This window comes from Melitaea cinxia, chromosome 17, assembly GCF_905220565.1.
Source record: "Melitaea cinxia chromosome 17, ilMelCinx1.1, whole genome shotgun sequence".
In the NCBI taxonomy this organism is placed as follows: domain Eukaryota; kingdom Metazoa; phylum Arthropoda; class Insecta; order Lepidoptera; family Nymphalidae; genus Melitaea; species Melitaea cinxia.
In genome coordinates, this window is record NC_059410.1 from 10,892,720 (window position 1) to 10,907,427 (window position 14,708).

General features: G+C 32.7%; 1 protein-coding gene across 1 annotated transcript; it reads right to left on the reverse strand.

Moving 5' to 3' along the window:
* Nucleotides 1-2,417: 2,417 nt before the first annotated feature.
* Nucleotides 2,418-13,763, reverse strand: LOC123661567 (2-amino-3-ketobutyrate coenzyme A ligase). Its single transcript, XM_045596522.1, has 10 exons — nt 13,702-13,763; nt 13,203-13,288; nt 10,685-10,845; nt 9,276-9,341; nt 9,097-9,198; nt 6,777-6,984; nt 6,515-6,695; nt 4,922-5,114; nt 4,157-4,334; nt 2,418-2,675 (listed from the first exon to the last, which is right to left on the reverse strand). Exons 2-10 carry the CDS (start codon nt 13,231-13,233, stop codon nt 2,515-2,517), a joined length of 1,281 nt encoding a protein of 426 aa, XP_045452478.1. The 5' UTR covers nt 13,234-13,288; nt 13,702-13,763; the 3' UTR covers nt 2,418-2,514.
* Between the last annotated feature and the right edge of the window lie 945 nt (nt 13,764-14,708).

The window sequence follows — 14,708 nt, forward strand, 5'->3', positions numbered from 1 at the left end:
TCTAGTATCTACTCGTAAGTTGTATTCAGTTTTCTTTCATAATTTGTTTCATTGACTATTAGGTTGAATACTGTTATTATTCTGTTATTGTTTTGACATATCTAATAATATTTTTTGTACTTGTTTGTTGTGTGTGTGTTGTTTGTATTTGTTATTGTAGCCAGGTTGTTGTAGTATTTACTTGGCACCAACTTCAAAATTATAAAATATTTATTTAATCATTTCTGATTAACTAAATCAAAATACGAATTACTTTGTACTAAGTAAATTTATTTTTCACTTTTTAGTTTCCTTTTTGAAGTCGGTTTTTTTTTTTGTTAAAAATTATTTTATTTTACAATTTTTAGTGATGGGAAGATCTAACAAGGATGCTTTTTCTCTTATGTCGGGGGTTCGAAAACATACACAATACAAAAGCACAAACACCCAGATCATGATAAACATCTATATGGCCAATACAAATGTCTGTCGTGCGCGGGGATTGAACCCACTAACGATAGCGCAACAGCCGGTGCTGTGACCGCTGCGCTAACGCGTCGACATACTATGAGTAAAGTTCGCTATCAGGTGTACGTAATAACAACCGGGATTGACAGCCTAGCGTGTTCTCTGAGGCTAGGTTGGGAGAACCACAAGGATTAACAACTAGACCGATAATAAATATTTGTATAAACATAAATATCCACTCCGAGTGGGAATAGAACCCGCGACCGTCGGTATTTAGGCGCCGCCGACACGGCACATGCACCATTATATCAATGCGGTCGTCAAACAGCAAAAGGTAACTGCTGTAAATTGTTGAGAAATTCCCTCGAGTGTTTATGGGCTCCAGCATCAAACCTGATCCTGCGACACAGATGACCACACAGCAGGTAATTGCTATAAATCGTTGAAAAGTTCCCTCGATTATCTTTCGTCTCCATCATCAGACTGTAATGGCACTTGTAACTCATATAGGTGCAAAGTTCTCATCAATAGAAACGAATTAAGTTCAAACACCAGGTAATTGCTATAAGTCGTTGAAGAGTTCCCTCGACTATCTTTCGTCTGCATCATCAGACTGAAATGGCACTTATAACTCATACATATGCAAAGTTCTCATCAATAGAAACGAATTAAGTTCAAACAGCAGGTAATTGCTATAAATCGTTAAAGAGTTCCCTCGACTATCTTTTGTCTCCATCATCAGACTGTAATGGCACTTATAACTCATACAGGTGCAAAGTTCTCATCAATAGAAACGAATTAAGTTCAAAAAGTAGGTAATTGCTATAAATTGTTGAAGAGTTCCCTCGACTATCTCTCTTCTCCATCATCAGATCGACTCCAGATCTTTATTAAATAGTAGTGCTTTATAGTACTTAATGAAAACATGATTAAATTTACTAGTCGCCCTTACGATTTTTGAAAATTCCCCTCGATTTCTCTGGGATTCCATCATCAGATCCTGGTTTCCTTATCATGGTACCAAACTATGGATATCTCCTTTCCAACAAAAAAAGAATTATCAAAATCGGTTCATAAACGAAGATGTTATCTCCGAACATACATAAAAAAAAAAATATATATATACGGTCGAATTGAGTAACCTCCTCCTTTTTTTGAAGTCGGTTAAAAATGAAGACTTTTGGTTATAGGAACCGGAATTCAATCGTAATTTTATGAGTGTAGAGAGATTTACGTACACACTGTGTGTTACCAAGTTGTCAATAAAAGTGTGAGTTTTATTACTGTAATAAATTATTGTTAATAGATCAATTATTATTACCTAAACACCTGTTTTTTATTTCATAGATAGCAATTTTTTTTAATTATTGATTAATACACAGGCTGTAAGTCAATTTATATATTTACAATAGATATTGGTATAAACTCATTTATTTTTTTATATATATATAATTTAAATTTTCAGTTATACAAGTGCTTAAAATATAAAAATAGAACCGTTCCTTCTTATAAAATCACTGAATTATGTATTAAGTACAAAATAATATATGTATGTATATGATAATTTTACTGTATAACGAATAGATAACAAATTCACATAAATTTTAAGTAACTTATTATTTAAGTTTTCACAAAAATAGTATAACTAAGTACATTTCATTTTTTATTATTTATCTTAACGAATAGATAACAAGTTTTACATACACTTTGAATTCTTCAGGTTCCAAAAATATATTTAAAAACAAAATCAAACGACAGCTCTTTAAAAAAATAATCAAAATAACAACTAAAATATATATTATTTGTATATATTTATAAATATTTATATAATCTTTACTCTTATTATTATCATTTTTATGTATGTTATATTATAATTAAATATATTATAATTAATTATATTCTAAATATTATAATTAAAATAAATAATTAATAAATTCTTGAAGTTTACACAAAAATAAATTATAACTGCATTTCATTTTTATTAAGATATATTTAAAATTATATATATAATTATGACTTTTTAAAAGTATTACGATTAATATCAAAACTATTACATAAGTCATCAAGTTAATTTTTAATGAGACCAATATTCTTCGCGACGTCCGCAAACGCTTGTACAGTACGTTGAACGTCTTCAGGCGTGTGTGCGGCACTTAGTTGCACGCGTACCCGCGCTCCGCCCTTCGGTACTACTGGGTAGCTGAATGCTACTACGTACACGCCGCGTTCTGGATCATAAAGAATACATAATTATATCGAAACAAATGTTTTATAATGTTTACGCGAATTTCACTCATAATGAAACAACTTTTTCAGATTTTTTTCGACGTTTGGGATACTTTTCAGCAACCATGGTTGTGGGAAATCTAAAAAACTTAATAAACCGCGATAAAATCTGCAAAAGTGGTTTCATTATAATATCATACTTAACTTTAAATATATAATAGGTACATAGTTAATTTTTTGCGTAAGAACGCTTCAATTTTAAGCATGTGCTCGAAAAAGAACCGTTTAATTTTGAACTTCGTGTCATGAATTTGAAATGCACCTTTTTTGGAATTTACTTCTGAAGAAACGACATAAGGTTCGAGGGATGAAAAAAATAGGAGCAGTAAAATCATGTGAAACAACTTACGCTGACGCTCAGTGACGCTACGTTGTAAAGCGCTTTCAGCTGTTTATATAAGATATAGGTATATAAGTATACCAGCATTAAGTGTAGCGATACGAATAGCAAGTGTCCATTAATATTTGAATTTTAGAGTTTTAATATTTTGTTACGCCACGTAGGCGCAACGGTTACAGCCACGGATTGTACCCGTTGCGCTGGCGGTTGCGGGTTCGATCCCCGCACATGACAAACATTTGTATTAGCCATACAGGTGTTTGCCGTGGTCTGGGTGTTTGTGCAGTCCTTGTGGGTCTCCCCACCGTGCCTCGGAGAGCACGTTAAGCCGTCGGTCCCGGTTGTTATCATGTACACCTGATAGCAATCGTTACTCATAGTAGGGAATATATCCGCCAACCCGCATTGGAGCAGCGTGGTGGATTAAGCTCTGATCCTTCTCCTACACGGAGAAAGAGGCCTATCCCCAGTTGTGGGATATTACAGGCTGAAGCGTATTATTTTATTAACTATAATTTGATTCACTTTATAAAACATTTTAATTTTTAAATATCGTTCTCAAGAAGTACACTCCGGTCGCGTGTCGGAGCTGATTAACACGGTTGCTATATTAAGAAATATGAATGATTGAGTTTTCTGAATAAACCAACCGTGCATATGGGAATCTGGTTTTTAACTGTATAGAAAACCACGTGATGACATTCCTCAAAACGGACACAACAACAAACATAAACTCAAATTACGAAAAACATTTATACAACTACCCTATGGAAAAAATCTAATAAAACATGGACAAATGCAGACCAAATTCTTATAGACTCATAACTCTGTATAAGAAGTACACTTTAAATGTTTGTTAGAAGTAGTTTGAGTGATAAGTTTAATAAAAAATAAAAGTGTGTCAGTTTCAAATAAATATTTGTAAAATCTAAATTAGTAACTTTATATAAAAATATACCAACTCTGATATTATGTATCTATCTGAATACTTATGAACTAATTTTCAACTTTATAAGAAAACTTTCGTGTATGAAATATTTTTCTGTGGCATAAAAATGAAAAATCGATAGTACTAAATCTTACCAAGCATGCCAGCCGCTAGATCGGAGGCGAGTGCGGCATCGCCCACCATCACGGGGCAGATCGGATGGTCGTCACCAGCCACAGTGAGACCAACCGCTGCCATGCCTTCGCGAAATGCGCGTGTATTGTCTCGTAAGCGTTCACGTAGCTCGCTGCTGTTCTCTACGAGTTCTAAGGACTAAGAGAGAGAGTTGTTGGCTGTAGCATTTATACTTATATAAATATTTAAAGTAATAAGCCAGTTACTTAAATGTTTTACTTTGAAATAATGTGGTATAAGCTGAAACTATAAATGTTTTGCAATTATAAATTTTGTCTCAAAATGTTAAAAGGCAACCTTTAAAGTTTTCTTAATTATTCATGGATATATTACTCATACATTAAATGTAAATAATATATGGGCGTAAGTCTTTTGTATCGTATAAACAATTTATTAAGGATAAGACATTACACGATGCTTTAAGACTAGAATAATAATTGAGGGAGTGAATGGTTAGTCAGTCATATACGTTGACTAAAATGTCTGGTACCAAAATTCAATACTAGAAGTATAGATCTCATTATGTCACTTGCATCTATCTAGTCGGTTCAGTGGCGTAGCGTGGAGGGGAAGGGGGGAGGGGTCATGCCCGGGCGCTACTCACAAAGGGGCGCTAAAAAGATATTGAGCCCCAGACGCGAGTTAAGCTCGCTACGTCACTGAGACGGTTAATAATAGTACTACAAAATTTGTATTGAAATTTATCGTCAAATATCATTGTTTACCTTCAAACAAGCCGCAACAACTGGCGGAGGGGGTGCGTTGGAGAACAAGTACGGCCTCGATACGTTTCTCAGTAGCGACACCATTTCCTTGGGTCCGGTCGTGTACCCGCCGGCCGCGCCGCTCACAGCCTTGCCAAGTGTCGAACAGATGATATCTGCCGCCCCATTCATACCACAGTACTCTTCCGTTCCTCTGTAAAATGCGTAACGGTGGAATAAAGTAGGTACCTACTTTTAACAAAGAAAAATGAAAAAAAGTTTTCATGACAGACAGTACGTATTAGCATTCAACGGTCCAACAGTTTAAGAGGCGTGAAAGAGTAAAATACGTCTATCTACGTCCTCACAAAGTTGCGTGTACAGTACACGAATTTAAGTTTTACAAGTCACAACTTTCTAGTAGTTTTTTTTGTGCATACATTAGCACAATAAAAACTATAAATATAATTAAACTATAAATATAATATAAGCAAAAAACTGTTTGCAGCAATTGGGTCTCTGAGAAGGTTAAGCAACTTTCTTCCCATTCCCACTAAAGTTATGCTTGCACAGACTCTCCTTTTACCGATTCTTGACTATGCTGATACTAGTTTTGTTAATTTAAATGAGGAACAATTAAATAAACTTGAGCGCTTACAAAATCTCTGTATTCGGTTCATGTTTGGTTTACGTAAATATGACCATGTTTCAGAATTTCGCAAACAGCTCAAGTGGCTACCTATCCGACTTCGCAGGAATACTCACATTCTGTCTCTCCTTTACTCAATCCTATTTAATCCTCTAACACCTTCCTATCTAAAAAATCGTTTCGAATTTCTTAGTGATACTCACGAAAGATCTCTCCGCTCTGATAATAACCTCATCCTAAAGATTCCATATCATTCTTCAACCTTTTACTCTAAATCTTTCACTGTTGAAGCCTGTCGTCTCTGGAATTCGTTGCCGCTAACTATAAGACGAGCTCAAACATTGGAATCATTCAAGAGGCTAACTAAGGCAATGTACTTGTCATCGTAATATTATTTTATTTTTATTTTTTACTTATTTATTCGTTTATCAATTTATTTTTTTCTCTGTGTATGTATTTTTCTTTGTTATCAAATTATTATGTGTTTTTGTAGGTATTTGTGTACGTGTATATGTGTGTATTTGTGTAGGTGTATTTGTAGGTATATGTATGTATATGTGTATGTATGAATATATATAATATATACTTATGTTTATGACTGATAGCACTTATTTTGCGCCCATATCCCCAATAACAATCAATTCTAGTCCTCTGCCCAAAGGTTGCCTGGAAGAAATCGCTGCTTTAGCGATAAGGCCGCCTGTTGCAACTAATGCAAATTTATTATTTATTTTTTTTACCTAATTAAACTTATTTTACTTTTGTGTTGGTGTGCTAAAGTGTATATAAATAAAATAAAATAAATATAATAAAACTATTCACAGATAGCCTAATAATGTTTTTTTCATAAATACCTACTGATAATTTTTACGCCATTTCTGATTCACCATTTTGTCAATCTATTCGTATTTTATCGCGCTTATTTTTTGCTTTAGTATTGATAATCTATAAGAGTAAGGACTGACCTTCCAGTTTCCCCGAAGAAACCTGTAGCGTGGCTGTCGTCCACAGCTAATAAGGCTCTGTACTTGTCGGCCAAGTCTCGTAAGCCTTTTATAGGAGCCACGTTTCCATCCATTGAAAACACGCCATCAGTGATTATTAGTTTCAGTCTAGCCTCGCTGTGAGCCAGAAGGTGCTCCAATTCTAAAATTACAGATTATGACAAACATTAAAAAATAATAATAATAATATTTTGGACTCTACCGAAGATGTGGACAATTTTACCGTTAAGATCTCTATGTGGATACCGGAACTTTTGCGCTTTGCACAATCTTATTCCATCAATGATTGATGCATGATTTAGAGCATCGGAGAAAACGGCATCTTCAGGAGTCAGTAACGCCTCGAAGAGACCAGCGTTGGCGTCGAAACATGATGCGTAGAGGATGGTATCCTCTCGGCCATGAAACTGTGTGAGACGGTTTTCTAATTCCTAAAAAAGTAAATAAACGTTTCATTTATTTCTTATTTTATTATGATTTGGCGTTGAAAAATACATACAACCCAAAATTTTCACCCTTTTACCACCAACCCCTATTTTTAAATAGCGTTTAGCGGCAAGACAACGTTTGCCGAGTCAGCTAGTATATATATATATATATATACTAGCTGTCCCCGCAAACGTTTCTTTGCCATATATGTTATTAACCTGCTTAATCGCCCCCCCTTATAACTTAGGGGTATGAAAAATAGATGTTGGCCGATTCTCAGACCTACCCGATATGCCCACAAATTTTTATTAAAATCGGTCGAGCCGTTTCGGAGGAGTTCAATGTTTAACACCATGACACGAGAATTTTATATATTAGATATATATATATATGTGTGTGTGTATATTTATAGGTTCTTGTTTAAAAGAGCCATACCCGCATCTGTGTAACATATTATTTATGTATGTATTTCAAATCGCTAGTTAATCTAACTGCGCATTTTAGCCTGTCACTACTGTCTCAGTTGTCTGTTAGGTATTGAAGAGAACAACTAACTTACAAAACATCTATTGCACATATAAATACAGCTATATCATTCAAGCAATTGTTGAAATAGGCACGCAATACTGTCGTTGCAGAAAATCTACAACTACACTTTATCTGAATAGCATTGCACAGAAACACTGATAGCGTAATTTTGCAATCGTTTTAGTTCAATGCTTTTCCTCTAACAATGACCACCAGCTTGTAGGCGTACATTTTTTTTTGTTATTACATTGATTTCGGTTGTACGTTAATTAATATTTATTACTTTACTATCTTAGGGCATATTTCACCAGTTGTGGCTAACGCTATTTGACGGATGACAGTATCAGAGAGTTAAATTTTTTGATTCATTACCCTTTTTTAACCGACTTCCAAAAAAGGAGAAGGTTCTCAATTCGACTGTATTTTTTTTATGTATGTTACATCAGAACTTTTGACTGGGTGGAGCGATTTCGACAAATTTTCTTTTAATCGAAAGGTGGTGCGTGCCAATTGGTCCCATTTATATTTATTTGAGATCTAACAACTACTATCTACTATATACTCTATTTTGATAATTCTTTTTTTGTTGGAAAGGAGATATCCCAAGTTTAGTACCATGATAAGGAGACCAGGATCTGATGATGGGATCCCAGAGAAATTGATGGAAATTCTTGAAAATCCGTAATAATTGTTTACTGGGTATACCGATTTTGATAATTCTTTTTTTGTTGGAAAGGGGATATCCCTGGTTTGGTATCATGATAAGGAATCCAGGATCAGATGATGTGATCTCAGAGAAATAGAGGGATCTTCTTGAAAATCCGCAATAACTTTTTACTGGGTGTACCGATTTTAATAATTTTTAATTTAATCGAAAGCTGATGTTTGTCATGTGGACATATAAATTTTATTGAAATCTGATAACTACTTTTTGAGTAATCTTTGATAACGCGCAGTTACTTGACTATTTTTTCGTCGATCTACGTTGTACTACTCGTCGATGTAATTGAAGTCGGTTTTTTTTTTCGTTTGCGAGCAAACACAATTATTACCATCGAATTCTACTATATTTATGAAAAATTTCTATTCCCATATATTAATCTTAAATTTGTAGTTTATCAATCGAGGAGAAACATGTCCAACTGGTCTATTCTACATCTCGTTTTCAAAGTCTATTTGTATCGTCATTCGTCAAATAGCGTTATCCACAACTGGTGAAACAGGCCCTTAACTTATTAACTTTTCAAATCATAGGTTAGTTAACTACCTGTATCAAAATTTACCTACACACACAAGCTAATCTAAAATACAAAACAGTTTGTAGTAAATAAGGTCATTAAATGGTGTGTGGTTACGGCATCAAAGAATATAGCCACCCCCTCTCTTCCCGTGGGTGTCGTATATAAATATGTGCACATGTAATAAGTTTTTACGAATTTATTAACAGAAGGATTTTCAGACTCTGAAGTCATTACTTTTTCTTTTTACGGTATTATCAGTTATAAAAATTATCCTCAATTAAAAAAGAAAGCGTGACAGAAGGACGCAGAAGGATAATTAATAGAAAATATTAATAAATTATTTACCTTATGCAAGGTTTGAGTACCGCAAATGAAACGAACAGAGCTAAGTCCTGCTCCATATCTACTGAGCCCATTTTTAGCAGCTTCTACAACCTCTGGATGATTCTAGAAAAAAAATTAAAACATGTTTAATAGAGCTCATTAACGTAAATTTTGGAGGAAAAAATGTATTTTGAACTCACCGCTAATCCTAAGTAGTTATTGGCGCAGAAATTCAAAAAAATTCCTTCTGATCCTTTTACTTTTACCTAAAAATGTAAATATAATACATAATTGAATAAATCAAAATAAAAATTAGTAAAAAATTCTAAAGTACCTAAACAACTAAAAAATAATGATAATAAAAATAAAAACTGATTATTTTTATACTCTTTAAATATTATTCTTTCGCGTGAAGTTTCATTTTATTTCATTATTTATGCATTATATTGAATAATTTAAATGATAAAGGATAATGATCCTTAAAATATTTCTCATGCAGTTGTTGTAATTATAATTAGTACATTTATAATATTTATCGTGTAAATGAAACAAAATGATGTCAATGACACTGTGGAGACCAGGAAAACCTCAATATGTACTATATATATTATTGTTGAATTGGCTGATGAAATTATAACAAACATTTAGTACATACATACCGCTAAGCCCCCACAATGAATATTAAATATATTAAGTTAAAACAATTCATTGTGTTGAGATAGAGCTCAGCAGAAGTAAATACTGTATAATTTAGGAGCAGCCCGACTGGGGAAGTACTTCGATCTTACAGAAAATTACAGGCAAATAATATCTACTTATACTCTCAAGTATGTAATGTTGTGTTTCTATCGCAAGTAAGGTAGCCAAAGCTTTTAGGAAGACTCGGAGTCGCCTACGCACTTGTAATGCTACTGGTGTTGCAGATTTCCATAGATTGTGGTAACAGCTTACCATCAGGCAAAACGTAAACTTATTTACCACCCTAATATAAAAAAAAAACTCAGGCTCGGTGATGTATCAAAATACTGCTGGACTCCTGTCTAACTTTCGGGAAATCTCGGGACGTAAACGTTTGTATTAATGCTTGTAGGGTACCTGGTTTTAAAAAGAAGAAGATTAATTTGTATGATTTTATTTTTGTGTTACCCACACATTCGGAAATTCTAAACATTTTTAATATCATATCAAAAGCGACCGTTCCAGCGGGGATCGAACCTGCATCTCCGACTGACCCTGTCGGTGGTCTAGCCAATTAACTTACGGAACGATGTACCCGCTAGATCGAAATTTTTGATATGATGACTTTTATATTCGGTCTAAGCGACCGTGGCGCCATCTATAGTGAGTTCTTTACAGAAACCCGTAACTATTCAAAGTTTCATATTATAATGAAAATCTTTGACAGGAGACGACACCATGCTATTTTTAATTTTGTACGATTTTATTTTTGTTAGGACATTAGGAAATTCTAAACATTTTTTAATATCATAGGCAGAGAGATGCAGGTTCGATCCCCGCTGGAACGGTCGATTTTTGATATGATATTAAAAAATGTTAAGAAGAAGATTAATTTGACTACCAGTAAGACAGACAGGCCATTTAGCAATACCTTAGTATCTTGTGGGGACGTTAGTATTCTCTCATGTTTCCATGTTTTGGCTCGTTTTATGTCTTGCAGTCGGTCTTCAAGAACTTCACGTAGTTTCGTCACCCCTGCTCGTTCTTTTGTTCTTAGCTCATGTAGTTGGCGCTTTTGTGGTCCATTGACTACTAAAATCATTTAGTAATATAGAATTATTTATAGTAAACAAAAAAATTACTTCTGAATAACCTGAAAGGTTTCCATCCATTCCATTTTTGATATTTAATATGTGGTGTCATGGGACACCAGGTAGGAACGAAATTCCTTCGGATAGTATTGAAGCAACACAATTTGAAAAAAAAATGTTGAATTTTATATATATTTTCTAGTTCTTGATTTTTTTTTAATGTTGTTGATTGCTTTTTAATTAAGTACTGAAAAGTATTTAGGAAATTTAGTATTTTAGAAAATAACAAAAACCGTAAAATAAAACGGAAAGCGGAACTAAAAAACGGAAATAAAAATATTTAATTTAATTTATTTAATTAAACATGAATATTGTAATGATAACATTATTTCAGCATGAAAGTCGAGGTAAATAAAAAAAACACAAAATAGAAAAAAAAAAAAAAAAAAAACAAACAAAATAATAATAATATTATATTAGTTTTACAAACGTCATATTATACAGTCGTATGACTGATATTACGTCACTTCAGTTATATATTTTTCTTATGGTTTTAGTATCACATTTTTTCAGTTCGATCGCCCAGCCAAATGTCAAGCCTGCCGTAAGGAACTTCGTTCCAAAAATATTGTCGTTACATATCTCTTACGTAGGTACATCACTTGCAACTGCAAGGTACACATGTATTTTTTTTTCTTACTTTTGCTGATGCTCACTTTCGCAATAAAATCGGTGCTATTTCCTCATCATTGAAGATTTTGTGCAACATTAAATGTAAGCAAGAGGTTAAAAATGAGAAGGATAATAAAAATGATAATTACTCAATTACTGACTACTTTAATTTATAAAAAGTCTATTCTGTAATTATAGATAACGTACCAAGATTGTTAAAATAGGATATTTAAAGTAATTTATGTGTTACATTTTAATAAACTATTCAGGTTTATAAGCTAATTTTTGTATTTTTAAATAATTACTTCTTGTTACCGCGCTTTTTAACCGACTTCCAAAAAAGGAGGAGGTTCTCAATTCGACTGTATTTTTTTTTTTTTAATGTATGTTACATCAGAACTTTTGACCGGGTAGACCGATTTCGACAAATTTTGTTTTGATCGAAAGGTGGTGTGTGCCAATTGGTCCCATTTAAATTTATTTGAGATCTAATAACTACTTTTCGAGTTATATCTGATAATGCGTTTTTACATGACGCTTTTTTCGTCGACCTACGTTGTATTATACCGCATAACTTTCTAACTGGATGTACCGATTTTGATAATTCTTTTTTTGTTGGAAAGGGGATATCCCTAGTTTGGTACCATGATAAGGAAACTAGGATCTGATGATGGAATCTCAGAGAAATCAAGGGAAACTCTCGAAAATTCGCAATAACTTTTTACTGGGTATACCGATTTTGATAATTTTTAATTTAATCAAAAGCTGATGTTTATCATGTGGTTATTTTTAAATTTTATCGAGATCTGATAACTACTTTTTGAGTAATCTTTGATAACGCGTAGTTACTTGACTATTTTTTCGTCGATCTACGTTGTTTTACTCTTCGATATAATTGAAGTCGTTTTTTTTTTCGTTTGCGAGCAAACTCAATTATTTTATGACTCTACTAGTGTAAATTATATTTTCAGTGTGATATTAGAATATAATATTTAGAATATTATATTGAAAAAGGAATAGCTAGTATGTTTTAATTAATATTATTAAAATACACATTAATCCGTATGTTACACAAGTGTAAATATAGTATATATACTATATATTTACGTGTTAATTAAATATAATATTTTGTTCATTAAAAGGTTATAATTTTGTTGAAAGGTTATATCGGTATATATACGGTCGAATTGAGTAACCTGAGTAAAGAGGACCTTTTTTGAAGTCGGTTAAAAAAACATTTCTGTGACATTTTCTGAGTTTTATTCGTGCGGCTAAACCGCAGACAATTCAATTATATGTCGTATACACATAACACTCATTTGTATTGTTCAAGGTTCTTTATCTGTTTACAGACAGAAGATAAGTGTTATTTGAAACGCTATTATATTCTATGCTCGTATATGAATTATTTAATGTTGTTCTGCATATAACACCGCACATTTTTTCCCGAGTAATAATCAAAGTAAATAACTAACTAGCTGAATGAGACGTGTTAGGTACTTAAGAAATGAAATTTTATCAAGTGAACGCCCTTAGCATATAAACATATGCCGTATTCAAATTAACGCAATTAGAACTTGTTAAATACAAAACTTTATACAAAGAGAAGTATAAAGTAGTCAAAATTTGTTTAATATATGACCATTTGTGAGTTAATACATATAAAAATAATAAAAATCGACATACCGATGCGCAGGAGTATAGAACGTAGCGCCATCGCGACAAATACCGACTGGAGGCTGGGCGGGAGTGCCGCGAACAGACGCCGGCTGCTAAACAAACCGGTCACGTAAACGGCCAGTTTTTACTCAAGATTCGCCTCCGAATTGAACAAAAACAATTTTAAACAGAGCTCATGGAATAAATTTTATATGTAGACTAAAGTTACGTGCGCGTAGAGTCTACGAATGAAAATAAATTCCCAATTATTAATGTTCCGAATTGTTTAATATAATAATTAATTTCAATAGTCAATATTTAAATAAGTATACGTATTTTATATAAATGTTGTGAAACGTATTGTCGCTTTGTTATAAATAACACAATTAAAATGTAATAGAGATTTTTACATATACATACGCATGCCTATAATTTTTAATCGTTTACTGGGTAACAAAGAATATAACGCATTTAAAAATGTTTAATAGGTACATTTTTTTTTTTTTTAAATTTATTGTATACTTACATCTTAAGGAAAAGTTGTTTTAAAGACGTACCACGATAAAGGCATTTGAAGGTTATATTGTAATTACATAGAAAGTTGTCATAACTTTACACTTTATTTATACTATATTTATACTATTTTTAGAAACAGGAGCATAACCAAAAGGGTATGGGTATTTTCCTTTCAATAAAGTCTCTTCATGTCTTTCTTCCCTAACAATATGGGAGAACAACACAAAAATATTCTCATACAATATAAATAAAAAAACAGACCAAGTGTAGAATTGGACTCGCACACCGAGGGTTCCGTACAAAAATTATTAAAAATATTTTTATTATATGACGTAACTAAATGTCTATGCTTATCAAATTTTTCTTTTATCTGTGCTATAAGGTTTGATTCGAACCAAATTTCAAGATTTTGAGTTCACGGGAAGTATCTACCTGTAGGTTTTGATTCCCTTGCAAGTGTCGAAAATTTGAAGCATAAACGGCTGTATCTTTTGGTTGCGTTGATTTATAACTTTGATTTCTTCACAGCTCCAAGGGACAGTAGACCTGAGTATTTGATATGAATTTCAGCTTGATACCTCCACGCGTTCTTGAGAAAAGGGGTTTTGACACACAGACGGACAACAAAGTGATATAAGTATAGAGATATATAAGTATATATATATATATAGTATATATATATATATAGTATATATATATATATATATATATATATATATATATATATATATATATAAAACAGCGAAGGCGCCAACGTCGTTGATCCGTGCCACAGAGCACATTTTAATAGTTGGGAAATCCGTGCCCATCGACAGCTGATGATGACGACATCTGTATTGAATAAGTACGGTACCTATACTAGTACGTGTTACATAATTGTATGGCATATTATTATTACCATAGATATGATTATCAAATCTGTAAAATTTTCTGTCTTTTAAAAAACGATGACAAAATGAGTCTGTCCATAAAAGTTTGTCATTTTGTCTGTGAAAACGACGCGATTTCAAATTCATA

Bases quoted from the DNA above. Each gene is read 5' to 3' on its own strand.
- LOC123661567 (XM_045596522.1), bottom strand. From the start codon at position 13,233: ATGGCGCTACGTTCTATACTCCTGCGCATCG. The intron at 6,696-6,776 runs GTAAAATTGTCC...CTGTAATTTTAG, and splicing joins TCCACATAGAGATCTTAACG to AATTGGAGCACCTTCTGGCT. The intron at 4,335-4,921 runs GTAAACAATGAT...TCTCTCTCTTAG, and splicing joins TTGTTGCGGCTTGTTTGAAG to TCCTTAGAACTCGTAGAGAA.